The sequence below is a fragment of the Leptonychotes weddellii genome, chromosome 15, assembly GCF_054177405.1.
Source record: "Leptonychotes weddellii isolate Sample4059 chromosome 15, ASM5417740v2, whole genome shotgun sequence".
NCBI classification, from domain to species: domain Eukaryota; kingdom Metazoa; phylum Chordata; class Mammalia; order Carnivora; family Phocidae; genus Leptonychotes; species Leptonychotes weddellii.
The window spans coordinates 22,165,169-22,193,023 of NC_138383.1; the positions used below are offsets into that span (position 1 = coordinate 22,165,169).

Here is a 27,855-nt window from a genome sequence, read left to right on the forward strand (position 1 = left end):
TCTATATGTCTACTGTATCTGCATGGTGGAAATACTAGGCAGCAGTGAGCTGTGTGCTTTCCAATTCTGCGCTCCTGTGATGTCACCTTTGAAGTCTGAACTGGGCCCTGGTGGGAGTATTTACACCACGGAAATTGGCAAAGCTACCAATCACGGCGTACATTTTGGGGTACTAAATGTTATACCTTTTGGTAGCTCACCGCTGAGCCAAACCACTGGCTCCTTAAAACATTTTAAAGGTCTCTAGTAAATGTGAAGCAAACTTTTACTTGGAAGATGGATAGGTTGAAGAAGTACAGAAACATATGTCTGTCTAAATTTAGGAAATCATTCTCAAAACTGTGTTAAGGGCTGAAGGTGATTGTTTTCTTCTTCAACTTAAAAGCTGTAACTATTCTACATATATTTTATTACAAAGATCAGTTACTGAAATGTAATTTTATGGAACAACCTGTACATGATGACTTCTAGACAAAAATAAACGTGTTGACTAAATTGAGGCGTAAGTCCTTAAGAGTGGGCGGGAGAGATTCCTTTTCTCTCTCCCTGCCAAACTTCTGGAAAGCATAGCTTCTACTCATTCTATATTTGCTTACCTTCTCATCAGTCTCGGCTTCTGCCTCCTGCCTCCACCATTTGACAGAAACTTCTCTCAGGTAACCACTGACCTCCTTACTGCAAAAATTCTGTTCTTCTCTTCAGTTCTCAATGTTATGACCTCTCTGCTTTGTTTCTGAGGGCCACTCCCCTGCCTCCCCCATTAGACTGAATTGGTAGAGCAGAAATCCCACCCTCCACCCCAATCCTAGCCTAGCACAATATTTGGTACCTTCTGGGTGCTCAGCCATTGTTTGCTGAATCACTGGCCTGAGTTTAATCCCTGTGACTTGAACATGTTGTCTCACTTGGCTGGATGTCTGGTTTGCTCAGACATCAAAAGAAGGTGAACCGTGTGGGGGGGGGGGGGCTTCTTTCCCTTTGGCTTGTCAAGAGCTCACCTTTAAGGTCTTGAGAAAGTTACAACTCTCCCCATTTCAACTCAGGTGTGTGTCCACTTCACTGCCAGGCAAACTTTTGGATTTTCATTTTCTCTTTGGGCCTTGGGCCTAAGGCCCAAAGCTACTCCTTTGCCGTCTGTTGCTTATTAGCTCAGAGCCAGGTTGAGTGACCTTGAGCAAGTTACGTTATCACCTTCCCAAGCTATACGACTGGGATGAATGGGAACCGTGCAAGACAAGCTGGCAGGTGTTCAGAACTCCTGCGAGCTCTGTAAACCGCAGGTCCTGATGCTACATTCCTGTACTTGAGTTACACGTATTTTATCTTCATAATGTTTTCCCCCTAGAGTTGATCCCCTTCAACTCCTTAATCATTTCTGTTGCTTGTGCTGCATTCCCTCAAGTCTAAAATTCTTTTTTTCCTAGAGCTGCAGGAATCAGAACCAAACAGTATTCCAGATGCTGCTTTCCACTCCAGCATTATGGGATTTACAAAGGGGGAGCAGCTTAGCGGCATAAGGATCCCATCAGTCAACAACATTCAAGTTTCTGCTCTCATCTCGAGGTCAAAGCTTCTGGTTCTCCCAGCTCATTATCCCAGATACTGATCGTCCTACATTTGCTTTCTTGCTCACTGCCTCTGTGAGGTGTCCACCTATTGGGTCAAAGGCCTCAACGTGGTGCGGTCACCTCTGAAATTAAAAGGGGGAAAACACATCCACCCTGTGCATACATGTACATAAAGAGCAGTCCAACAATCCTCACCTGAATGTTAGATTAGTCAGCAAGCCATTAGAAATGAATCTAAATGATATAGGACAGAGTTCAGTGAAAAGTCATGAGATAAAGGAAACACACGGGGCCCGGGCTGATTAAAAAGATAATTGGTTGTGGAAAATAAGGTTGGGCTCCAGCCAAGAGTTTGTCTTTGACGAAGATAAACCAAAGGATCCAATACAGTTATGTTGGGGGATTTCGCTGCTGTTCCTGTCTAGGAGTTGAGCAGCCAGAACAAAGCAACAGTCAGTTTTAAAGTGCAGCTCGACTCCCCCTCTGTTTGTTGTTCTGCTCATAAACATACAAGCTGTTTCCTTTCATCTGCACAGGCTCACACAATACGGAGAACCCACAATAGGTTTAAACCAGATTTATAAATGGATGCGCAGAATGGGGAAGCCAGAGATCTTTTGGCCTAAGAAAGGATCTTGACGTCCTCGGCTAGAATTAAAAACGACAACAAAAAAAAGACAAAACACAAAAACCCACAAGACTCTCTTCTAAAGACCCGCAAGCCCAGCAGACTAGCCAGTGATCAGGAAGAGAGAGGCCTCTCTCACCTGAATTGTTAAATCCCATTAAGGTGTTGGAGATGCCTAATAGCAACACAGACAGGTTTCATCTGCACACAGGGAACGGGAAGATATCCCATGGAAGGCCAGATATAGGGGGGCTGACAACAGGGAGGAGGGGGAGTGGGGAACGATGCCAGATACTCTATTTGGACCTCAAACCTCAACTCCAAAGGTTCTGTGAAACCACTTGCCTGAAATATTGTTTAGAGAAATAAGCTCTCTCCTCGTGGACTTGCCATCTCCAACTGTCCCACCAGCACGGACATCTGTGCAGTGACAGCACGTGCCCCAGACTGTGGGGTTAACTTGAATTAAATTTCAGATGTGGGGGAGCTGAGGGAGGAGGTGGTGGCGGTGGGAGGTTTATGGACAGTACGCTGGGGCTCTGATGTTGTCATGACCAGATGGCTTCAACTGTATCATTTAAACCAAAACAAACATGTCCAGAAATAATGTAATAATGACAGGAGAAGCATCGAGCAGTTTCACCTGTACCTGAAATCTTAACAGCTTTGTACCCACAGTAAAGCCCACATTGGAGATTCCAAAAATATTGGAAAATCCTCAAAGAGACCTTCCTCCTGACGAAGCTTGGCACTAGGACTGCTACCCTCCCGAGGACATGCTCCCTGAACCCACCGGCCCCCAACCCACAGCTTTCTATGAATGAGGAGGAAAGCAAATCTGAAGCCAGGCTGGTCCTCCTGGTCCCTCAGAACAGGACAGCAGACGGATCTCTCTAGAGAGCTTTGCTCTTGCTATTCCCATGTGAAGGAAGCTTTACCACCGATCTGGTACTGAAACTTTTCAGAAATGGAACTTCCTCCTGTTCCTTACATAATCTTTTCAGGGGATTGTGTCAGAAGAACTGTCACTTGACAGTTGTGGGATCTGACGCATGGCACTTGACTTCTCTGGGTTTCCACTTCTCTGCGCTATAGAATGGGAAGGTGCTGTCTGTCACTTGGTTGTTGGGAAGTTTAAATGAAATACTGTATGTGAAGGCTCAGTGAAAACCGAGAAGAGCTGAGCGAACGAGCGAATGCAGTGGCCCGAGAGGCCACATGGGCGGAGGAGACTCTGCGCATGCTGGAGCCCCGGACCAGTGTGCTGACCTGGAAAGTGGGGACGAGGCAGCACAGGACACTTCGTCACGGACGTGACCCATGGGAGGAAGCTGAGAAGTACCGTGGAGTGGTTTCTAATAAGCACATCCTGTGTGTGGTTGTATTGATGCTAGACCACAGCTGGTCCAGTCTACGACCGGCAAGATGAATGAAAACTGGAAAAAAATCTGCAAAGGCCAAAGTCACTGAAGGGAAATGGAAGGTGGAATACGTTGAGTCCCCATCTAAGGTCAAACGGTACACACCCTGACCACACGGCCACTGCATTTTCCAGTGTGTCCCACTGTCCTGTCCTGTCCAACACTGCTGTGACAAAGGCGGAGGAGCCCCGGAGTGTCCTCGTGAGCCCACTAGGAATTCAGACATTAACTTTTCTGGAAACACATCAAGTCAGTGACAGAACCAGTCAGAGATAATGATTTCCCTTTATTTAATCTCCACATTCATGTCCCCTTGATCTTTTTATAGTTAGCCAGGAGAAGGGAGATTGGGAGTTAGGTGTTAGCACATGTAGGGTGTAGAAAAGCCCACTCCCATTACTTGCCTTGGCAGAGGCAGGAGCCTGATCCCTCATTAGAATGTGGCCTGCGAGATACTGAAGGAGGACAAGACTCTAGTAAATGCTGGGAGCTCACAGAGGCAGCCCAGGATGAGGGAGACGCAATAAATCCCCACGGATAGCCATTTCTCAGATAATCTCTGCAAGCTGAAGGATCAAACTAGGCCTTTGCAATCCCTTGAGGAACTCAGACCCAAAAAACCAGCCAGGTGAGTGAAACAAAAGACCAGAGATACCACACAGTACAAAATAGTAATTATTTATATTTTCAAAAAGAAAAAAATTAACATTTGGAAGTTCTCCCCTGTAGGAAAGGGGTGAATTGGAAGGAACAGGACCGGCTCCTATGCAGGTGGCAAGTCAGGTACAAAGAGCTGAGCAATCTGGGCTGAGATTTTTGTCACACAGCATTAGTAATAAAATTTCCCTTTCTTTTCTCTTCTTTTTGTTGTTTTTGTTTTGCGTTTTATTTTTTTAGAAAAGGGGGGGAGGGAGGAGAAATAAAATCAGAGAAAAATGCCAAAAAACATTTTCCACAATATCTAAAAACAGAGAACCATAGTTCTTGTCAAGACAGTATGAATTCTGGATGAATTATTTTTTCCAGTTTTCAACACCAATGAAGATTTTTTGCAAAAGCCACCACATCAGAACACGCATCTTCCAGCTCAAATAACCTCCTTCCCCTCTCGCCTTCACTTGTCATTTTTCATAAAAGGATAAAAGGATGTATTCTGTTCTTGCAAACAATAAGTGCTAACAACAAGAGAGCTCTTCTGATACTTGTATGGTGGTGAGGAGTTGTCACAAATATCCAAGTTTTAGCACAGCTGGATGGACTAAAATTTCTCTCAACATAAATACTACTGGCATCCACAAACTGATTTTTGAGAAATTCTGCAAAAATCCTTTCTTCTTTCCGCTTCGTTTCCCTTCTCTTAAAACTAAATGTCCTTTTTTTTTCTTTCCTTTTTCCTTTTTGCTCCAGGCACCTGACGGTTTGTTCTGCTCAGTCAGATGCATATAGGTTTCTCCGAGGTACCACCGCTGGGACGTCCTCAGGGCCGGCGCCTAAACTGAACCCCCACAGTATCAAACTCGGCCAGGCCAAAGGGAACACAGTGACGCAGCAACAGGGTTTTCATTAGGTTGAGCGGCCCCAGGTCCCGGGCCCTTCCCTCCCCCCGTTTCCCCCAAGTTTATTTAGTGCTGTTTTGAAAGTCTGGGGGCCACGATGCAGTCTCCTGCCCCCCAAGAGAGTAAAAGCTCCACAGATCGCGCTGTCTACCTGGTGGTCAGTGGCAGCAACGGTGGCTGCGGCTTCAGGAAAACAAACGGAGTCTTACGACAGGCAGGATCTTAGGACTGCTTCAGGCGCTTGCGTGGGGGTCCCAGAAAAGGGCACTGTGCTGAAGCCAGAGAGCGGTAGGCCTCAGCCACCAAGTGGGGATGTGACACCACCATTGACTTCCACCCGGAGGTCTCCAAGACATCCGAAGCATGACTAGGAGAAATGCGGAGAGAGGGATTACCAAAGGCGCGTGAGAGGAATGGGGTCAACAGCCCCCGGGGCAGTCTAACCTCCCAGAGTTCGCTGGGAGGGGTGCCACTGGGAGAAACAGTCAGGCGGAACCCTTAAGAGACACTGAGTCTGTCAGACGCCGTGCACACAGGTGACCAGGCTGGGGCTGCCGCAGCTCTGAAAACCTGCACTTCGAGCCCCTATACTCTCAAATACAAAAGGTGAAGTGTTCCTCAGGCCCTTCTCTACATTGTCAGTGCTCTTTATACTCACTGGTGATGTTAATACAGAGAAAGAGCCAGGGCTCTCTTGGTCGGGCAGCTCTGAGCTTCCATCTGGCTTTGCCATTATTCTGGTCCCTCACCACAGAGCAGATCATAGCCTGGGGCTTACTCGATCAAAAAGGAGGGGATCATAACCACACTCTACTGAATGGTTAACATCTAAAGAGCACCAAGCAAGTGTCCAGCACGGAGCGAGCAGTCACTAGAAGGAACATTTAGGGGTCTCTTCCCACCTGCCTTTGCCGTAATTGGTAAACTCCTTCGAAACAACCTTACAAACAACCTTACACTGAGGAAGTTGATTCCTGTTTGGGGGCATTTTCTGTGTTGAATTATGTTCACCCATCTACTCGGCAACCTTTTAGGCCTGCCTCAGCCCAGAACTGCTGCTGTGAAGGCTTTTTAAGGCCTGCTTCTCCCCTTTGGGTTTTTCCCTACTTTTGTTCTCCAACAGGCAAGGGAGTAGAACATGACCCACTGAGAATTACTGCAGAAAGGAGTAGGTCATCTGTCATTTAGGATGAAGGGACAGATCTACTGGAATGAACATTTCCTTTTCAAAACAGTATTTCACCACCTCGACTACTGGCCATCCCTTCTCTTTTCCCCATTCCACAATCAGCTCTTAGATACGTTTTACTACCCCATACAAAACACACCTCTGTTCTCCCAGAGATCTACACGTCTAAGCCCAAGAGTGGGAAGCGAAGGTGCTACCGTTCGGGGCACACCGCCTTTCCAGGCCAGCCACTTATCATTTCATTGTTTCCCATCACCACGAGGAAGGAAAGCACCTCGCTCACCAATCGGATTAGCCCCACAAGAGAGGAAAAAAACATCTTCCATCCTGTCAAGCTGAAGAGAAAGATGAAAACCTTCTACTTACTACTACAAGGGGCTAACGAAGCCATTTGCCTGCTTTACTCGCTAATTCAAAGTCTCTCTCCTTTCTTTAGCTAGCCCAACTCTCCTGAAAGAACAGCTTTGAAGATGCCGACTCACTAGTTGATGAAATCCACCGCCTGAGTTTTCAACTGATCGGCGCTGTGGAGGTCAGCCAGGATGAGGATCTCTGCGGCGTTCTCCACGGAGAGGTTACTGCACAGGGCGTCCTCACACATGACCTTCAAGCGCTCCAGGGCGTACTGTAAGACACAAGCACTGCTGTGGTCAGGGCGGGAGCGCCTCCGGGCTGCCACCGCCGAAGCTCTGCTTCTCAGTGGGACCGCCGTGGAACTGGATTCCCGAGCAAAACTGCACAGAGCGTGCCAAGGCTACTGAACTACTCAATGATAAAGCACAAGCGCGCCCCGAGGCTGAAAAGAAGGCCGCAAACATAACGTGCGTGGCTGCCATTCAAGTTCTAAAGTCCACCTACTAGAAAAATGGCCATCAGGGAATACACCCACACCCTCCAGGTCACCTGCCCCAAGAGGGACTCAAGTGTTTCTTGGACCACCACCACCTACCCTCCCTTACAATGAGGCATAACCCTGCTTCAAGCCAACGGGACATTACTTTTCACATTTCTGCTATCCTTTCAGTCAGAGCCAAACTAGGGTGAAGCACAGTCCTTTCTACTTAAGCAATGTCACCAGCCCGGCAGGTATCCCAACTGGCCCACTGGGCTGTAAAAAAAGGAGCCCCGTGGTGACTTTCACCAGCATCTCCGCCACTAACTGGTCCTGAATGAGGGTCAACCAAAAGCCTCCTTTTAAAGAGAAAGGGATAAATGGAGTCCTCTTTACTGGGGTTGAGGTTAAGATTCTCAGGGTAGGAACAAAGCAGCAGAGACCTTGGATCCGGTTTTGGTCTAAAAACTTCCTATTTTCCAAGTAAAGGGTATAAATGTTCTGGAAATGAAGGTCTAGGTTAACACTGGGCACATCTGATCTAGTTAATCTGTTTTGATGCCACTGTACTACGTGCTCTCAAATATGAGATTATGAACTTACTAAGGAACTTCAGGAGTGAGGAGGAGGAAGGGATAAAAGGCGGCACAAAATAAAACGTCATTAATCAGCTCATAGGAGGACGGTCTGCTTTAAGGGTATCCACAGCCTCCGTATCGGTCCCATCTTGAGGACCTCAGAACTCAGTGACACAATAACTCCTTCAGGCTGAATCACGGCAATCAAACCAAGACAATTTCATTTTTATGAGTTCTGGGTGAGGAGGCATATCTGTTGGCACTATGATCTCCTGCAGCAAAAGAAGAGTTTTATTGCTTTTGGTGCAGCTTTAATTTTTTACATTTGAGTAACTGGAAAACAGTTTCCATGGAAAACAGGAATGACACTAGACAAGCAAGAAATTAGGTTGCCGTTTTTGTTTTAAAAGGCTGGAAAAGGTGGAGAAAATGTTCAGTCCTTATACAGTGCTGCACAGAACATTCCTCTTATCCTTTCTCGATACATTCTTTTAAAAGGACTTTTACCGTGAATAGTTCTGATCCCTACTGCATAATTAGACAAAAGTAGCCATTCTTGTCCCTTGGGGGACAAAGTTTTTTTCTTAATTATGCTTCTGAAAAACCTGCCTAATGGCTGTACTTACCCAGGAGATTGAAATTGTGTCTCCCAGGCCTGGCCGACGTGTTTTGTTTTGTTTTTGGTCTAATTACACGTGTCCCCAGGAGACTGGAAAAGCTCAGAAGAAGCTGTTTCAGCCTCTTGGGTAAATTCTAGATGTTTAGATCCTTCCATGAACGATTTCTTATTCTGTTTTCCTGAAGCTCACAACAAGGTGTAAAGGTAAAAATGTTTTCAAATAAGCTTGGAGCAAAGACTGTCTGATAGAAAATTCTGAATGGAATTTGAAAATGTACCCTTCACTTACTTCTCATTCATAAATTTAAAGCACTGCTGTGATTCAACTACTTTATCTTTTAAAACTGTAAGTTTACACACTATACTGAAAATACCATCCACAGAATGCCAATTCAGGCTGATCCCCATGCTCTGTGTACTTATAAGGGGGTTCCCCAGTAGGTTCTCTGGCTGAGGAGCAGGAGTTAAAACCCACGAATGACACAGATGTCAAACCCTGGCCCTGAGAATATATACCGCTGAGCCTCAGTATTTGTCTGAAAAGTGGGCTTTTTGATACTACTCATCCTTATGGGAGCTAGAAGATGAGGGAGGTAAATACCTGGCATGTATAAACTTCACTGAAAATCAGAAGGCAGGTGAGGCAGGATCAAGGATCATTATAAATGCATGTTTATAAAAAGCTGTGTCTTCTACTTCTGCAGAGCTCACAGCGTATATTTTCTTACTGCCACCACGGAAAGCAAGATCCCTGTGGTCAGAACGGCAGAGCCAGACTGGGAGGGTAGGGAATGTTCGCATTGCCTAACTGGATTCATAAAATCTTGAAAGGACACAGCTGCTATTCAATCCTTTCAAACCTAATCAGTGAGGTTTGATTTACGTGCCTCATCCTCTACAAACACTCCAAAAAGCCGGTTAATAAAGATAAAGCTCCACTGTCAAAACATGCACTTCCTCTGTTCTCAAGGTGCAAAGGAAAGGTGGAAGGAGACTCTTCCTACAGGGAAATCTTGGGAAGGCTCTAGTGCCCCCAGGTCTGAGCCAGCTCTGCCCCCAGATGGGTGCCACAGCACCACGGCAGGAAGAGGAGCAACACCTTCCAGCAGGGAACAGTCGTTCTCGCGGGCTCTACTGCTGGCCAGGTGTAAACGCTTTTAAGAAAAACTTCCGCAGGGGGGCGCCTGGGTGGCTCAGTTGGTTAAGCGACTGCCTTCGGCTCAGGTCATGATCCTGGAGTCCCGGGATCGAGTCCCGCATCGGGCTCCCTGCTCGGCAGGGAGTCTGCTTCTCCCTCTGACCCTCCTCCCTCTCATGCTGTCTCTCATTCTCGCTCTCAAATAAATAAAATCTTTAAAAAAAAAAAAAAAAAAAAAAGAAAAACTTCCGCAGGAAAAAGAGCTACCCACACCCCAGCTTGTGCTTCCTTAGACCACAGGGCCTTGGAGGACAGGTTACTGAGCTCTTTCTGGCATATCTACATAATGAAAGTTTCCCGAGGTGTGTCTTGGGGGACACTAATCCCCAGCGGTGATTCTTGAGGAAAAGGATTTCAGGGTTGACTAAGTTAGAGAAATGCAGTCTATCATATTCTTTTAGAAAACTCACACTGCACATTAACATACTAAAAAGATTCTGAGAAATCTTGCAGTTAAGACAGCAACACACAAGAACCCCAATTTGACTTGTTTAAACTCAGTGTTTCATTAACATTTTCCCCCAAACTTCTTTTGGGAATCACTGGCCTACTGTTTTTGGTCCTTGCTCTATTTCCTTGATTCTAAGATCCATACTTTAATTTTCACACTTTAACATTTCTCAAATCGAAATGGGTCTTATGATCAACGTACGCATTTATTGCAGTAGTATTTCTTTTTTCCCAAAGAGTTACTGATCATCCTGTAATTCTGAATGCAGTATATTTCAATAGCTACTTAAGTAAAAGTTGAAAATGCTAACGACAACACTAGTAAAAGATTACTCTCTTATTGACAAATTTAAATAGAAGTTCATGAACTCAAGGGGAGGTGGGTGGGGGAAAGGGTGAAACAGGTGGTGGAGATTAAGGAGTGCTCTTGTCCCATGATGAACTGCAGGATGTATGGGATTTTTCAATCACTATATTGTACACATGAAACTGATATAACACTGTATGTTAACTAACAGGAATTAAAGGGAAAACTTTAAAAAAATAAATAAAATCCCTCACTATTTAGAAAGAAAAAGTTAATGAACTCAAAAACACTTTGTAAATTATAAAGCCAAATGTTAGTATTATCTGAATCTTTAGTATCACTGTGCTTACATGTGAGATGGGGAAGAGAAGGGAGGTAAACATCAAACTTAACCTTTTTTTCTATAATTAGGCGGACCATGTAAATTACTTCATTCAAAGCAGGACACTTTGGAAAATAAAAAGGATGCTATCAATAATTGTAATCCAGGATTGTCCTGGCCACACTAAGATGCGTGCTCATCTTACCTACTATGTAAGACAGAGGCCCAGTCATGAAACTCAAGAGGTCACAAACACTCCTTCCTCTTGTGATTCTTTTTCTAGTCTTATCTCACCTTGTCAGCAGCTGCCAACAAATCATCAGCCATTTTGTCGAGGTTCGGAGCCTTCCCCGTGTAAATGAAGCACATCATTTCCTTAAAAACTTCAGGCTCCACATCATTGATTTCAACCCGATTCTATGCCAGAAAAACTGAAAATGAGAAACATTCCAACAGAACAAAACCCCTAAACAATTTTCATGATTTTAAGCTCTGGTGAGAGAAAGGCTTGTATCGTCTAAAACCTAACATGGATGGGAACTCTCTCTTTGTCCTATTTCATTAGAACAGCCTTCTCTCCCATCATATGCATCACCTTTATCTTCTCAAATATAAGAGCAAGACAACTATATCTTTGATTTTTTTGGTGTTTCTTTGCCTGAGTAGAAACACGTCTAAGACCCTCACCCAAAACTGGATGATCTACCTGGGATAGAGTGAGTCTGCGTTACCTAGAATGCTTCTGGACCACCTCTCCCTGCTCTCAGAAAGTGTCTGTTCATAGAATGGTACTCCATTTTAATAACACGACTGGAAAAATAAATCTGGTGTCAAACTGGGAAATCATCTGGATACAGTCACCTAGCTAAAAAGACGTATCTTCATTCTGTCACATACCTTTTTGCTCTCCTCCATTTCATGTTCAAACATGGCACTAAAAACTGGAGAACGAGCTATAAAGTGAAAGGGAAACAGAGATAGATAAGGTTATCACACTGAAACCTCTTGGTTCTTCCGTTATGAAGAGGAGATCACTTTCTTTCCTGTCCCATTGCTACAGGAAAGGGTCTTAGCCTCAAATTATATAGGAATAATAAAATTCGTCTCTTCTTACATTACACTAAGAAGTGAATAATACGACAGAGGGGAAAAAAGAGATCAGTACTTTCAAAATAATTTCTCATTAGCTCCATTCCAACCATTCATATTTGAATGAAATTATTCAAATGACCTATGTTGGATGACAATGATCTCCTCTGGGTAGATCTGGGGGTTCAAATGGAAGATCCTTCATGGTCTAATAATAAGCAGGGTGTCCTAACAGCCACATTTTTGCCTAGAACAACAACACCAACTTTCTCCACTTCTAGGGGCCACACGGCAAGGAGTCCAAGAACAGGGCTCAATGGCATCCATTAACTAGATGAAGTGCATGCTTGTTTATAGCAGGTGGTCTGTTCTTTCAAGCCATGCACTCACAATTGAGATAACACCCCAAAGAGGCAAAACAAAATCTAAGGTATGACAACCATTTGTGGTCCTTCAAAGCTCAACCTTTCCTGACAAAATCTTAATCCTTAGTATTTAATGTCTCCCATTAGGAATCATTTGATTTTTTTCCTTGGGGGAGTGGAGATAATGAAAAAAGGTTGAGAAATGGTGTTCTAAGCCATGCCCATTGTGGTCTAATGAACACAGAAAAGTAAGTCAACTTAATTTCAACCATGAAAGTAATAAAAGGCCTAAAAACCTCAAATTTTATCATGTTGTCCAATAAATCAGAGGTTCTGATGAAGGCGGAGACTACCAAATTTCCACCTGAGAGAGGAGCACCAGATGGAATATATAGTAGGACTCTGAGCTAACAGGTAACCTGAACTTCGGCCTATAGTTTATGTCAGAAAGGATTAATTTTGGATCTGTCATTTTCTAACCACATTATCTTGGGCAAATCACTTAACCCTCTGAGACTCAATACTTTAACCTATTCCAAAGGGACATTAATTCTCACTGCTCTTATCTCAGAAGGCTTATCAGTTATAAGGTACTAAAATAAGTACATCACAGAAGCTGAAGACTAAAAGGACTGAAGGCTTTTAAAAAAAAAGGGAAGGGTCCAAAGCACCGGTGTGCTTAGAGGGTCTTCAGTGGCTAGACACAAAGTGCTGTTATGAGAATAAATAAAATCACCTGGGGGAAATAAGTAGAGGAAAAGAGAACTGAGGCAGACCCTTAGGGACACCTGTGTTGACAGGGACGTGTGAAGAAGAGGGAGGCCACACATCAGAAGTAGCCAGAGCACCAGGAGAAAACCAGAAGAAAGAAGTCAAATAATATATGAACTAAGGAATCCCTCAAATTCAGGAATTAGCAGGTCACAGAACTTTCAAAAACTGCTTTCGTGGCATGGAGGTGAATTGAGGATAAGTGGGAGGAAAGAAGTAGAGACGTGAATGTGCTAACTCAAGAAACTTAGCTCTATTTAAAGAGAAAGAGAGAGAGAGAAGGAGAGAGACAGACAGAGAAAATGAATATGAATGAATAACTAGAGAGAGACGGCTGAGCCAGTTTCCAGGCTGAGGGTAAACAGGCAATCGGAGAAAGAGAGATGGTGGAGATACCAGACAACAAGGGTATAACTGGCAGAGTAAGGCTTCTGAGAAGGCGGCATGTGATACCAAACAGAAGCCGAAGAGACAGCCTGCTCTGGACACGAGGAAGAACACCTCCTCCACGGAGAATGCAGGGAAAATTCACGTAAGGCGACAGGCAAGAGCTGAGGGAGAAGGGCCTCAATTTTCTCTCAGAAGAAGTAGCAAGCAACTCTTTTAGGAGTCGGGAGACCAAAGGAGATTGGTAAACAGTCTGAAGTATCTGTTGTTAAGGAAAAAGAAAGGGAGCTAACTATGTATCTGTAGAAGAGTTCTTGGCAGTGCCAAGAGCCTAGCTGAGCGTGGAGACACTAACCTAAGAGTAGATGACTTCCTTTGGCAATAGACAGTAACATCTAGTTGAGAGCAGGAACAGGAAGACGGTTAGATTGAGCCAGACTGAGGTTTTGCCAGGTGTGTATTTTAGAATGACAGAGCTGAGAGTCTTGGTAAGAAATTTGTTGCCTGAAAGTTCACGCAATTTCCTCTTATATCTTATGGTCGGAACAGAAGTCTGTGGCTGACTGCTACATCTTCATGGGAAGTAGTCAGTCCTGCCTTATCAGCTCCTGCTCTTTGTCAGTCCTTCTGGTCTTAAGGACAACGGCCTATTATTAGAGCAAGACCTAATCCTCCACATCACTAGCAAATTCTCATTCTTCTAGTATGTCTGTACTGAAGGAAGGGCTAACACTCCAGGACTGGGGGACTTAGCTAGATGGTGGTTTAGTCGCAAGTCCAGAATCTTCTCCATTACATCCTAAGTCCCTGTCTAGGGGCTAATACCTGCTCTTAACCAGTGTTTTGACATCTACCCTCTAGGTGCAAAGGCATTTAATACACATCATCATCTATTGCTTGACCATGGTGGCCTAAGTCCCCTAGACAGAGGAAAAACAGAAACACCAGTATTTTATGGAGAGTAGGATTTTTGGTTATGACGACGGATGTCCCCACCATAAAAAAAAATAAATTCAGTTGCAGTTTTTTGTGCACCAGTTCAAAGAGCTGATGTTATTCAAAAGGTGATTATGTAGCCACTGTTCTTCCTTTTTCACCAAAACTAAAGCTTCCTGTGAATAAAGACCAACCTGCCAAGATAGCTTTGTGAGCCTGGAACTCCTGGCCAGCAACGCACAGACAGCAGTCTGTGAACCGGGAGTTCTCCCACAGTCCTCCCAGCTCATCGGCCAGCCGGCACTCAGGGACCTTCACCATATTCATGGTGTTCTGGCCGGAAATGTTGACGGAATCTTGCACCACACTCACCTGTGAAAGACAAGGAAACACAGTCCAAAGGTTTTGTTACCAAGAGTTTTCTTCCCAGCAGAAGAGATGACTTTTACCTCGATGCTGTAGTACATTCAGATACAAACGTTAGTCATGTTCTCTTGAAACCACCTCCACAAAACAAAGCTTTATCCTGTGGATCAAGTAATTTCCAATCTGCCACAATCATACTTATTCTACACCATCCTAGGATGAGAGGCAAAAGCCCCACAAATCTCCTTCTCCTCCAAATGCTAATAAACTCTGCCTCCCCTGCCTTGAAAACCTGGGCAAAACCATGGTGGGGAGGGGAAGGTTACTGACCTAAACACACATTAAACCTCAAGTATCTACCTTATTCTGCCTTAAGCAAAAGGTTAAATACAAAAAATTCTTATGAAGGGGTACCTAGGTGGCTCAGTCAGTTAAGCGGCTACCTTTGGCTCAGGTCATGATCCCAGGGTTCTGGGATCGAGTCCCGCATCAGGATCCCTGCTCAGTGGAGAGTCTGCTTCTCCCTCTACCCTTTCCTCCTGCTCATGATCTCTCTCTCACTCTTTCTCAAATAAATAAATCAAATCTTTAAAACAAAGAATTCCTATGGAAACTACCATTTAAAACTCTCTAAAAGAAAAAAATCTCTAATAAGCCTAAAAGCATTTCACTTATTTTAGTTAGGTCTCGAACATGAAAATAAATTGCAGCTTCTCGGGGCACCTGGGTGGCTCAGTTGTTAAGCGTCTGCCTTCGGCTCAGGTCATGATCCTAGGGTCCTGGGATCAAGCCCCGCATCGGGCTCCCTGCTCAGCAGGAAGCCTGCTTCTCCCTCTCCCACTCCCCCTGCTTGTGTTCCCTCTCTCGCTGTGTCTCTCTCTGTCAAATAAATAAATTTTAAAAAATCTTTAAAAAAATAAATTTTAAAAAATGAAAAGATAAAAATAAAAATAAAATGCAGCTTCTCTTGGGCCTGGTAAATAATTAGCACTTCCTCACAGATGTTAGTCTAATGAACAGAACTGGGCTTGGAAGATCTTCCCCAACAGTGATAACTGGGTGGGTATCCCACACCACTGACACCCTTCCTCAGTCCTTTGTGACAGTGACCTATAAGAGGGCTGGCTCCAGCCAGGTGTGTACTTTTAGCTCTGGAATAGAACGACAACAGATTTACAGAGGGATCCAAATCGCCCCCATGACTTCAATGGCAGCATGCTTTAACTAGTTGAATTAACTGCTCAGCCTAGATAAAAACCAAGGTCACTTCTAGATAGGTCAGTGAAACTCAGATGAATTTGTTAGGATGCCAAGTACAAGGATTTATAAACCATTTAGCATTCTAAAATAAATGGAAGCTACCAAACTGAAGGTAAGACCCAGCAGATCGGTCTTCTGCCTAACAAGCACTGCTATGCTTTACCTCGTCCATCATATGAGGTTAGAAATGGTAATATCAAAGCAGAATTCACAAACCTTGAGAATCTGCTCCTCACTCTTGCTATATTGCTACAAGTTAGATGAGAAAGACAGCTTAGGAATATCCTAAATGACCCAAATTTCTCTCAACCTTCAAGATGCAAGTCATCTCTTAAATGCAGTCATAAACCCAGAGGCAAAGCGAATGCCCTGGCATCCAAATGACCCGTAGTCTCTTTTGTGAAGGAGTGAGACATTTACTATCAGGTCAAGAAATGTATTCGTTTGTTTCAAACTAACCATTATGATCTGGAGCGATGAAGCAGCCAAGTTAACCAATTATGAATGGACTTAACATTAGTAGCACATTTATCGGAGCCAGACTATAACATTATTTTAATAGCTCAGGACCCAGCACAAACTACCCCACAGAGATTTTCTCTTGTCTTTTGTAAGATCTCTAATTTGATTCAGTCACTTTCTCATACTAACACCAAAAGTAGAAGTTTCCTGTCTCTAGTTATAGCCTCAAAATACTGATTTAAAAAAAAGGGACAAGGAAAAGACCGATTAAATCCAACTTCCTCACAGGGAAAAGCAGGAATCTCTTGGGGTGGCCAATGGAGGGAATGGAGAATGCTTTTGGCACTGGGTTCCTAAGCTTAAATTAAACCAGGTTGATAGAAGCCCAGAGTCATTAACACTGATGGCAATTTACTAGATGGGGTAAAATGAACTGGCAAGAACTAAGGTGAATGTCAAACTATGGTTACCGGTGGCCCCTCTGCTGGTTAGATGCACGCTTGGTAATGAGTGGGGCCCAAAGACTGTGATTCATCTCACTGGGGCAATTCCTCTCTCCAGACACAGACAGGAACACAGCAGGAAGGAGAATGTACCTTTACTGTCTGAGCCAGACTTGTTCTGTAGATATATGGATGCCTGGAGTCTCCAGAGCGCTGAATGTCTGGCACCTCTTACCAACATTAAATACGCTTAATTAAAAATAAATTTTAAATGGCATTCACAAATGAGTCTTCAGGGCCCAAACTTTTAACTTAGGAAGGGATTGTTTTCCTCTGCAAATGATGATGCTAAAGTGAGACCATTTTGAGAAAAACTAAAGATTTTTTTAATGCCTATGAAGTTGACTATGGAGACCCATTCAGAATTGCAGCTGTGAAGATGACGTGACTGTGACATTTATGTCGTCTTATAAATGACTACATGAAAATGTCTCAGGAAGGCTGTAGAACCCTCTACATTTCAAGTCGTAAACGGGCCTCACTTTTAAAGTCAATTCCTTTTCTTAAAAAAGAAAATTTCATAAAAGACTAAAGATTGTGCCAATTCTTGTACGTTTTATCTAAACATAAAAAGTCAAAGACCAATGGAAATGTATTTTTTTAGCTTCTATATAAAACAATCAAGGAAAAAATAGACTCTGCATATAGATGGATTATAGCAGCAGCCTTACTTCTAATCCAAAGACTGGCCATAACCTAAATGTCCACCAACAAGAGAATGAGCAAACAAACTGTTGTATATTCACACAACACATCATCACATAGCACTAAAAATGAAAGTACTATAGTTACACCCACCATATAAATAAATACATTTTAGATGTATAATGTAAAAAAAAGCAACGTGGCCTACACGACCTACATACATTCTGACACCATTTTTATAAAGTGCAAAAACAAGCATACCTAAACCAGTACATTGTTTGGGCATAGAAATACTAAACAAGGGAATGATAACATACAATTTCCAACAGCTACTTATTATCATCCTCTGAGTGGGGGGACAACAGGTCTAAGGGACAGCGAAGAAGCATACACAGGTTAGTTCTAAGTTATTGGTGATGCTGTTGGATTGAGTGCTAGGTTTACTACAGTATGTTTATAACCTAAATAACGTTACATATTAAAATCACCATTTTCGTAGGTCAAGACCAATCAAATGTTGGCGTTATCATATAGTTCAACTAATATATCCAAGTTATCCATTAATAAAATGATTTAAAAAAAGAAAAAAAGGAGAGACCCACGTATTTAAAATTTGGTAAACACACATATTCCCAGGCTATGAAAGGATATTCCATGTTTGAGAAGAAAAGGGATATTTTAAGAGTCAACTAGTGTCTGCATGGTTCGTATTTGCTATTTCATACTTCATACGGTATCTCATATTTCAACTTTAACTGCAACATCCTAAATGGACACTGGAGTCTTCTACCTGTCAAAGGTATGTACAGTGAAGGGGGAATATCTGCACCTTTACTGTTAGTAACTATTTGTTTTCAATATAAACAAACAGGGAAGGGTCAACAGAAGCTGAAACATTTCATGCAGCTTTTTCTGTGAACCGAACTATTGAAGAAAAATTTAAAGTGTAAAGCTCTCCTGATTCTTTCATTACCAAAATAAATACTCTGTTAAGAAAATTTGGTAGAGGGGCGCCTGGGTGGCTCAGCTGGTTAAGCAACTGCCTTCGGCTCAGGTCATGATCCTGGAGTCTCGGGATCGAGTCCCGCATTGGACTCCCTGCTCAGCGGGGAGTCTGCTTCTCCCTCTGATCTTCCCCCTCTCATGCTCTCTGTCTCCCATTCTCTCTCTCAGATAAATAAATAAAAAATCTTTAAAAAAAGAAAAAAAAAAGAAAATTTGGTAGAGCACGTTTCCTTGGTGAATGGCATTCAGCTCCACTTAGTGCTGCGCAGCAGACTAGAGGTGGAAAACGCAGAGCTGACATGGCCTGACACTGATTTGCTGTACAATGTTAGGAAAAATTACATGACCTCCCTAGGCGCTGCTTCTCTCCCCAGGAACATGAAATGAAGGTAACACAACTAATCCAGCTCAAAGGATTGTGATAAGAGACAATTCAGGGAATGCTTTGAAAATGCTTCCAAATATGTTAACTACGCCACATCAACTTGGAAGAACCGGCACATTTCTTAACGGACAAAAACATCACTGAGAATTGGAGGTGAACCCAGTGTGGCACATTATAAACAAGATCAGCCATTTAGCATTTGGAGAATAGGCAATCTAATTTCATTTAAGTGTTCATTAACAGTAATACCACTGAAATAAGGCCCAAACACAAGTGATTCTCAGTCTTTCACATTAGGATTCCTTCCTGTGGCCTCTAGGAACAGCCAAAAGAATCCACAGAACAATGTTCTTTTTTATCAAGATGCAATAAACTTGTTTATAAATAATCCATTGGCAGATAGGATGGAAGTGACCAGGCCAAAGGCTGAGTGCGGAACAGAGCAGTGAAGGACTCATCACGTAAATTTGTATGTGGACATCAACTTCATAAAAGCCTCTGAATAATAATAATAAAAAAAAACCCCACTAGCTAAACCAGTAATATATAAAATAGAAATATGAAGTAAAATACTTATTTATAAATAATCCACTGACAGAAGGGAGCAACAGGTCAGAAGGACAGAATGTGCAACACAGAATGATCTAGCTCTGAAAAACGCTAAGAACTTAGATGAGCTGCAGACATTTTTAAAACCCACACATCCAACACACGCCCCCACGCAACCGTCTTGCAATGCTGAATGCTACTAAGTCCACAGAGAGCCTTGGAACAGAAACGAGTCTCACTAGGCACAAGCCCAAGTATGAGAAGCAACACTCAGCACCTGTGGCCAAGAGAGAAGTGTGATAGGAACAGATGGCACACCTGGTTCGATGGGAAGAAACCGACGGCATCAGCAGAACTCAGCAGACGCTTCCCTGTTCAACATCTCCTCACTTCCAAAGTGTCATCTCACTTCCCTTCTAAGTCAGCAAGACAAATCTAAACTTAACCACAGGATTTCTCCTCAGAGAATTTCATATGGGGAAGCGAAGCCTTGGACTTAGCCACAGGATGAGAGACTGCCAAGTGAGGGCAGGCCAATCAGTTCCCAAATCAAGAATGTCAGGACAGGGGCTGGAGCAGCTGGAATGGGCTGGGGGGAGGGGGCGGAAGGGGGATCATGGGAGAAAAGGCTGGGCCCACTGTGGACTGGAAAATGCGGCAATAAAGGTGAATACTTTGCCTAAAACACCAGAGGCAGTATTTAGAGGAGATTTCTCTTCCTTGAGAACAGTTCAAAGACTGGTTTTCATTTCCAGCAGAAATTAGAATTTTCCACTATTTTTAAATCTTTCTGAAATACAGGTCTCTAAGGTAGGTGAAGATTAAATTGATGGTCTTAAGTTTTCATCGAACCTCACACGAAACCAACTAGTTGTTCTCATTTCTTCACTTGGGCAACTGAGTATGATCTGTAACTAGTAGGACTTATATGGAATTCCAAACGCAAGTTCACAGACAAAAACAACTACAACATTTAATATATTTATAGAGATGCCATCACTCTAGTATTTCCTTCTTTTACTTCACAACAAAAAAGAAAAGGAGGTAGCTATTATGTAACTATTCTATGTATTCGGTGTAGTACTTTAATAAACTGTGCATCCAGACTTGTCTAACCCCCAGCAACTATTCTGCAGAAATACTCAATGAGCTGTGACTGGGGAGAGAAGCCGGCTACTGCTGGCTAGGCCTCTTCCGTGAAAGGACAAGATCCCTAAGGGACACCCTGCTCTGCTGCCCAGGTGGCAGTAAGCCTTTGGAACTGTCATTAACTCACAGCATGAGCCCATTATTTGGCAGAACACACCGGCAGTTGGGGAGCTTGCTCGCACCCTCCCCATGAAAACACAGTGGTCACTCTCAAGTGGTGCTGCTCAGGAAGTGGTTCTTGACCATACAAAGTATAGGGAGCACAAACTTCCCATCGGACTGGAGGTTTTATTCATTTATTACGCTGTGAGCTTATGAGTATTTGTAAATGATAATGGCATGAAGTGACTGATTAGAATATATATACCCATTAAATAAGCCGCTTTCCAACTCACTCTTGGGAATACTTCAAGGCTTCTCCTGTAACCCCAGACAGGCTTAGGTCACTGGTGAGAGAAATACTCTCCTGGCTGACGAGAGATAACCCTCCTAGCTAAGCACAAGTTAGAGAGCTTTACCCACCCTTCACTCTAGAAAAAATGGTTCTCTCCATTGTTTCACAACTACTCCAGCAAGACAAACTGGATAAACTCAACTCCTGGTAAGAGTCATCTAGTAAAGCAGAAAAGGAAAATGATCTGCGGTCAAACACAAGTGGACCTCATACTTCAGAAGTCAGAAAGTTTAAGGGACAGATCCACATAGCGAGTTGCTGGCCATTCTCCTCAGCTTGCAGTGCCAGTCTGTCCACATGCTACCTGAGAACACCCCCAATGAAAAAGCCAGAATCCTGACCAAGCAAGTAAAAAATCGCTCATACCAAGATAGTGCACAATCTTTGTTTTTAAGAACGGTAACAAGCAGAAAGGTGGGGTGCCCAACAAGCCTGAAATCGTGACACAGTTTCAATCATAGAAATCACATTTGTGCAGTACCACTCCACTCGGGGATTTTTCTCACTCCCCATCCCTGACACAATGTAATTAAGTCTACCGATACCCATCAGGTTTGGGAATTGCCAGTCTCACCTTGGGGTAAAGGACTCACCTCACAGAAGAGGGTAAGCTTGTCATCAGGGAGAAGCCCGTTCGCCTCATCCAAGAGAAAATCTCTACGGATGAATTTTTTGAATCCCCAGTCTTTGCCTTGCACAAACCTATATGCCCGCTGACTCTCTGGAATGAAAAAAAAAAAAAAGTCATATTTAGATTTACTAAAAAAACAAAACAAAACAAAACCACCCAGATCAAATCCATAACTTGTCTGCGTATGAAGTTGCTTGGTGTGAAAATTAAGAGTGGAATGAAGACGGGAACATTTACCCATAGCTTTGGTTTCTTCTCCCTTGGCATTCAGGATGGAGAATTTGAATTTTGCCCGAACTTCACTCTTTGGACAGCTGACCAGTAACAGGTAAAGTGACAGATAATCTTTGCTTTCTTCATCTAGTCCTTTTGGGTTTACTCGCAGACACCTGCCCAAAACAGATAGGGAAAAAAAAAAATATGTTGGAAGCATTCACGTTTATAGGCTTTGTGAAGTGACAGGAGAAACAGAACATCTATTTCCCAAGAGAGGAAGATGTTAAGAAAACCAATCCACGCCCCATAGCAGGAGATGCTTACATCTCTGCCTCCTTCCTCATAATCTCCTAAATCACTCTTTCTCCCTGTAAAATATTTTAAAATTGAGCCTATTTCCACTCTGTTCTAATCCTCAATCTCAGAAAGGCAGCCCCTTCTTTTGTCAGGATTATAATGAAACCATGAAAACAAAATGTTGGGGGTACATGGGTGGCTCAGTCAGTTAAGTGCCTGACTCTTGATTTCAGCTCAGGTCATGATCTCAGGGTTGTGAGATCAAGCCTTCCATCAGGCTCTGCGCTGGGTGTGGAGCATGCTTAAGATCCTCCCTCTCCCTCTGCCCCTCCACCCCTAAAAAAAGTGTCGTTAAACCCTTTAATATCACCTTGGGAGAGAAAAAATATTCCAGAGAAATATGTGAATACCGGGGCGCCTGAGTGGCTCAGTCGTTAAGCGTCTGCCTTCAGCTCAGGTCATGATCCCAGGGTCCTGGGATCGAGCCCCGCATTGGGCTCCCTGCTCCGTGGGGAAGCCTGCTTCTCCCTCTCCCACTCCCCCTGCTTGTGTTCCCTCTCTCGCTGTCTCTCTCTCTGTCAAAATAAATAAATAAAATCTTTAAAAAAAAAAAAAAAAGAAAGAAATATGTGAATACTACATAATCTTTTACAGATATTTTATCAATCTGGCAATAATATCCTAAGATTGAAATAAAGAAGGCAGTATGGAGGAAGCACAGACAAAAAAGTAAACTCCCATTACACAGGACAGAGTTCCAAGCTAGGCTTCCAAATGGAGTCAGAGATGACAATCTGTTGCCAATGAATCAAAACAAATTTCAGACAGATTTAATAGGTTCAATTGAGTTAAGTTGTAAATGTCATTAGTTGAACTGCATGTGGTTCACACTACTTCTACCACATATAATACATAGGCCACACGTATCCTTAGGCCTTGCCAGTGTTACGGCACCTCTCTCGAACAGGTGGCCCAATCCAGTGCCTCTCCCGGAAGTGCATATACCATATACATTGTGCTCAAGATGTGAATTTGAATACAATGCCTAAGTGGGGCGCTTGTGTGGCTACTCAGTTAAGAGTCTGACTCTTGGGCGCCTGGGTGGCTCAGTTGGTTAAGCGACTGCCTTCGGCTCAGGTCGTGATCCTGGAGTCCCGGGATCGAGTCCCGCATCGGGCTCCCTGCTCGGCAGGGAGCCTGATTCTCCCTCTGACCCTCCCCCCTCTCATGTGCTCTCTCTCTCTCTCTCTCATTCTGTCTCAAATAAACAAAACAAAACAAAACAAAAAAAATCTTTAAAAAAAAAGAGTCTGACTCTTGATTTCAGCTCAGGTCATGATCTCAGGGTCATGAGATAGAGCCCCATGATGGGCTCTGTGCTGGGCATGGAGCCTGCTTAAGATTTTCTCTCTCCCACTCCCCCTGCCCCCCTCCCCTCACCCCCTGCTCGCTCATGCTCTCCTCTCTCTTAAATAAATAAAGATATGAAATGCCTAAGAATAAAGCATTCTCTCAGCACCTAGTAATACACTGCTTAATGCACACAGCCAACAAATACTAAAGGGAAAGAGAGTGGTTTAACTCTTCAGCGGGTTATCGGAGATCAAAACTGGGTGGCTGACACACATGTGTTCTGTTCTTGGCAGCAAGGATATTGTTGTATCCTTAACTGCCAGCTCCTCTTCAAGGGGATGCACAGTTTGGATGGGACTGACCCCCACTCTCAGATCATATTCCCCTTGCTGTAGAGATTAATGGAGGGAACCCAAACCTAAACCAGTCAGTGCATGTAGGACATATTCTTGGCCACAGAGTTAATTCAGAGAAAGTTCAAAGACTTCTGTTGGATGGTAGTGGATTTCACCCATTGCTACTGCCTGTCATCCTTTAACCACAAGGGAAGCTAGACTTGAGATGTCCAACAGTGCAGAGAACAGAGAGAGATGGGGTCCTTAATCTCACCACTGGGCTGCTGGATCACACTACCTTCAAAACCATCCTACAAAAAAACAAAACAAAACCATCCTACACCCTGGGCATTCCGGTTACGTAAGCAAATAAATCTCCTTCACTGTTGAAAAGCAGGCAATTTAAAAGTTGAGATTTTTATGCTAAAATCTAAATTTCTTGCTTTTCTTAAAAAATCAGCAAATATGACGATGGTCAGCCCTTATTCACACACAGCTATGGCGCTGAGCAGCCACCACCCCTTTCAGAAGGTCACTCAACACTCATACCAGGTATGAATATCATTTACAACACTGGCCCTCTGTACTCATTTATATTACTCTACAGCTATTTGAGTTTGCTGATTCCTGACCTGACATACTCACTGAATTAATTCAACAAATATACAGTGAGGGTGCCTGGGTGGCTCAGTCGGTTAAGTGGCTGACACTTGATTTCGGCTCAGGTCTTTATCTTGGGGTCCTGGGATCGAGCCCTGAGTCAGGCTCTGTGCTCAGTGAGGCATCTGCTTGAGGATTCGCTCTCTCCCTCCGCTTGTGCTCTCTTTCTCTCTCAATCAAATAAGTAAATAAATAAATAAATCTTTAAAAATATATTTTTACAATGAACACCATCGTGTGCCAGGCAGTTCTAGGCACTGGAAAATATGTGAAGAACAAAACGAAGTCTCTGCTTTCAAGGATCTTACGTTCTAGTCAGGCTCTGTCATAAAACCAAGCAAAACAGGCAACTTTTAGAAAAATTTTTACAGCTAGATATAGTCTTCCTCACCATTTCAGTTTATCATTGGCTCCTGATGAAAAGGTTGAACTTTTAATGACTTCACCCATTTCCTCCCGGCAAAAGCTAAAGTTATTGATGGTCCACATGTAGGAGAATTTCACTACCTTGATCTGTTAACAGAAAACCAAGAAGCAATTAAATAGGAAGTGGGCAACCTGAAAAACAGGCTGCAGATCAAATAATCATTTCCCTTCCTCCCTCTGTCTGCGTGAGTCCCATAGTAAGATAGCCCTGTCTGGGCGGCATGGAGGCTCAGCTTTTTCTGTCCCTCACCCACATTTTAAGAAATCTCACAGTGACCAACTGCTTTCATAACATTTTTCCATTTCTGAGAAACACTGGGTGGAAAGTGAGAAAAACATGAGCAGGGGTGGGCAAGCAGATAATAAAGCTGTACCTAAAACAAGCCTCTGCTCAGAGCACCGTTTGACAATTGAGATGCTGATGCCACTGCTTGGGGTTGCAAATCTCAAACCTGGTTTCCTGTGAGTTGCCCAAAGAGGAACACATTTCCATTAAGGTGGCTATAAGTGGATCTAGTTTCAAAGATCCCTCCCACTTCAACCTCCAATGAAAACCACCAGCCTAGTACATTCAGATGCCATGTGGATAACCAAGGAATGGAAAGCTGACAAGTACTTTATCTGCTCTTTGACAGTTATGTCCTAGAGAAAGCAGGAAACCTAATGAAGAAATCTTATTCTTTTCATTCACCAAAATCCTCCCAAGATACAGGATTTACAGGGTGAAAACATGAACTTACCTGTGTGTAGCACCAGCTCTCAGCTACAGGGCCACTCGACATTTCTGCCGGAGGTGGAGGACTTGGAACCCTTGACATCGCCAGTTTGAAGGTTAAACAAGATCTCCAAAGTCAGCGGACAAAGATTTCTATTCTCTCTTCACCCTGATTGACCCAAGAAGCATGAGGATTTTATTAGATTAATGGTATACTATCCTGTTTCCGTTTGACCTTGCAGACTGGAAACTGTGTCTCCTGCCTGGAATGCTCTACCTTATCATTCAAATGGCTCCTTAGTATTCAATGTTAACGTCAGAGAAGACCACCTAATCGAAAGTAGCCTCCTAGTCACAATTCTATCACCCTACTTCCATCCTCTGCCCAATTCTTAATATTATCTTACCAAATGAATTTCCTCAAAGGGCATATAAAGTACATCCATGAAAAGGCTGCCAAAGAGGAGACAGCATAGTGAACCCCACATACAACTCTGCCACTGGCCCCTTTCTCGGGGGCACAAATATTCCACTCCTAAAAGAAAATGACCTTGTTACCTCTCTAACTACCATCTCGTCTCCTCCTACACTTCAGTGCAGACTTCTTAGGAGAAGTCTTCTATTCTTCAACTCAGTGCTGGCTGCTCTCTTGAAGGGCAACATTCACCGCTTTCTTAGATGTGTCCCTTTCTCTGCAGCACAAGAGATCTCCTCGCTTACATGCTCCATCACTATCCAATTTTCCAGATTCTTCTTCTTGTTCTGTTCTCTGATCATTCCTCAATCTCTCTTACTGGATTCTCTTTCTCCAGTGTCGTTCCCGTGGTTGAATTTTCCATCATTTTCTCAAACTACATTCTCTTTCAGTTTATCCACCCCCAGTGTCAAAGTTTTGCCTTTATACAAATGACTCCCAAATCTCTGTGACCTGTCTCATAAGCCTCAGACCACCTTCAAATAACTGCTGTACATCTCAACAGGATGTCCCAGCAGCAAATCAAATCCAAGTCCAACTTCTCTCCAAAGCCTTTCTTTTTTCTTTTTTTTGAAGATTTTATTTATTTTTTGACAGAGAGAGACAGTGAGAGAGGGAACACAAGCAGGGGGAGTGGGAGAGGGAGAAGCAGGCCTCCCGCGGAGCAGGGAGCCAGACGTGGGCCTTGATCCCAGCACCCTGGGATCATGACCTGAGCCAAAAGCAGACGCTTGACGACTGAGCTACCCAGGCGCCCCTCTCCAACGCCTTTCTAAACACAAAGCCATTGAAAACATTGGTGAATCTGGTTACAATTTTTAAGTACCATAAACAAAGCCAAAAAAACAAACTGGAAAAAAAAAAAAGCTTGCAATGCATGATGAGGGGATAATTTATAAATTGATATGTAAGTCTTCTACAAAATTCATAAGAAAAAGGCCAACTACCCTGTAAAAATATTGTTCACAAAAAAGGAAATAAAATAGCTTTTAAAGTTTTACATCTTTCAAACCAGCAAGAAAAAAAATCAACCATGCCATGTAGGGGGACATGGGGCCTCTCCTACACTGCTGGTAAGACCATAATCTAGGATGTATTTTTGGACAGGAACTTCCTGTATGCAGTACGTTGACTATACATGCACCCTAAGACTTAGTAATTCTACTTTAACTGTAGAATTACTACAGTTAGTAATAGTAACTATTACTAGTGTAATAGTGTAGGGGTTTCTCAAACTTCAGTGTGCATCAGAATCACCTGCTGGCCACCATCCCCAAAATTTCTGATTCAGAGATCTAAGCTAGGCCCACAAATCTGCATTTCTAACAAGTTCCCAAGTGACCTTGATGTGCAGGTCCTGGCACCACATTTTAAGAACCACTGCCCTAGAAAAACCCTGCACGTGGGCAGAAGAAGACACAGAGAGGGCTGCTCAGTGTGGCAGTGTTCATAACAGTGAAACACTAGAAACAAACCAAAAATCCATTAGGAGGGAAACAGAAAACTAAATTGGGTTATTTCCATATAATGGAAAACTATATTTCAGGATTTAAAATTAATGAACTAGATCTGCAGCACCATGGAGATGAGATCAAACACAATGGTAATGAACAAAAGCAAGTTCTGGAATGTCATGTGCAGTACCTGATTTATGCAAATTTAAGATTTATATATTATTTACAGATATGATATATGCATTCAGTAGAAGTAAAAAAACAAAAAACAAAAAACACACTGACAAGCTATACATCAG

General features: G+C 43.3%; 1 protein-coding gene across 4 annotated transcripts in view; it reads right to left on the reverse strand.

Moving 5' to 3' along the window:
• Positions 1-4,279: 4,279 nt before the first annotated feature.
• Positions 4,280-27,855, reverse strand: part of SPOP (speckle type BTB/POZ protein) — a 64,197-nt gene continuing 40,621 nt past the window's right edge. For all 4 annotated transcript variants that reach the window (XM_006746677.3, XM_006746678.3, XM_081805160.1 and 1 more), the window contains 9 exons: positions 25,653-25,796; positions 24,878-24,999; positions 21,863-22,014; positions 21,588-21,715; positions 14,411-14,588; positions 11,566-11,621; positions 10,963-11,085; positions 6,845-6,987; positions 4,280-5,540 (listed from right to left, as the gene is read on the reverse strand). In XM_006746677.3, coding sequence (XP_006746740.1) covers positions 5,396-5,540; positions 6,845-6,987; positions 10,963-11,085; positions 11,566-11,621; positions 14,411-14,588; positions 21,588-21,715; positions 21,863-22,014; positions 24,878-24,999; positions 25,653-25,730 — 1,125 coding nt within the window. In that variant the 5' untranslated portion in view covers positions 25,731-25,796 and the 3' untranslated portion in view covers positions 4,280-5,395. The remainder of the gene's footprint in view (positions 5,541-6,844; positions 6,988-10,962; positions 11,086-11,565; positions 11,622-14,410; positions 14,589-21,587; positions 21,716-21,862; positions 22,015-24,877; positions 25,000-25,652; positions 25,797-27,855) is intronic.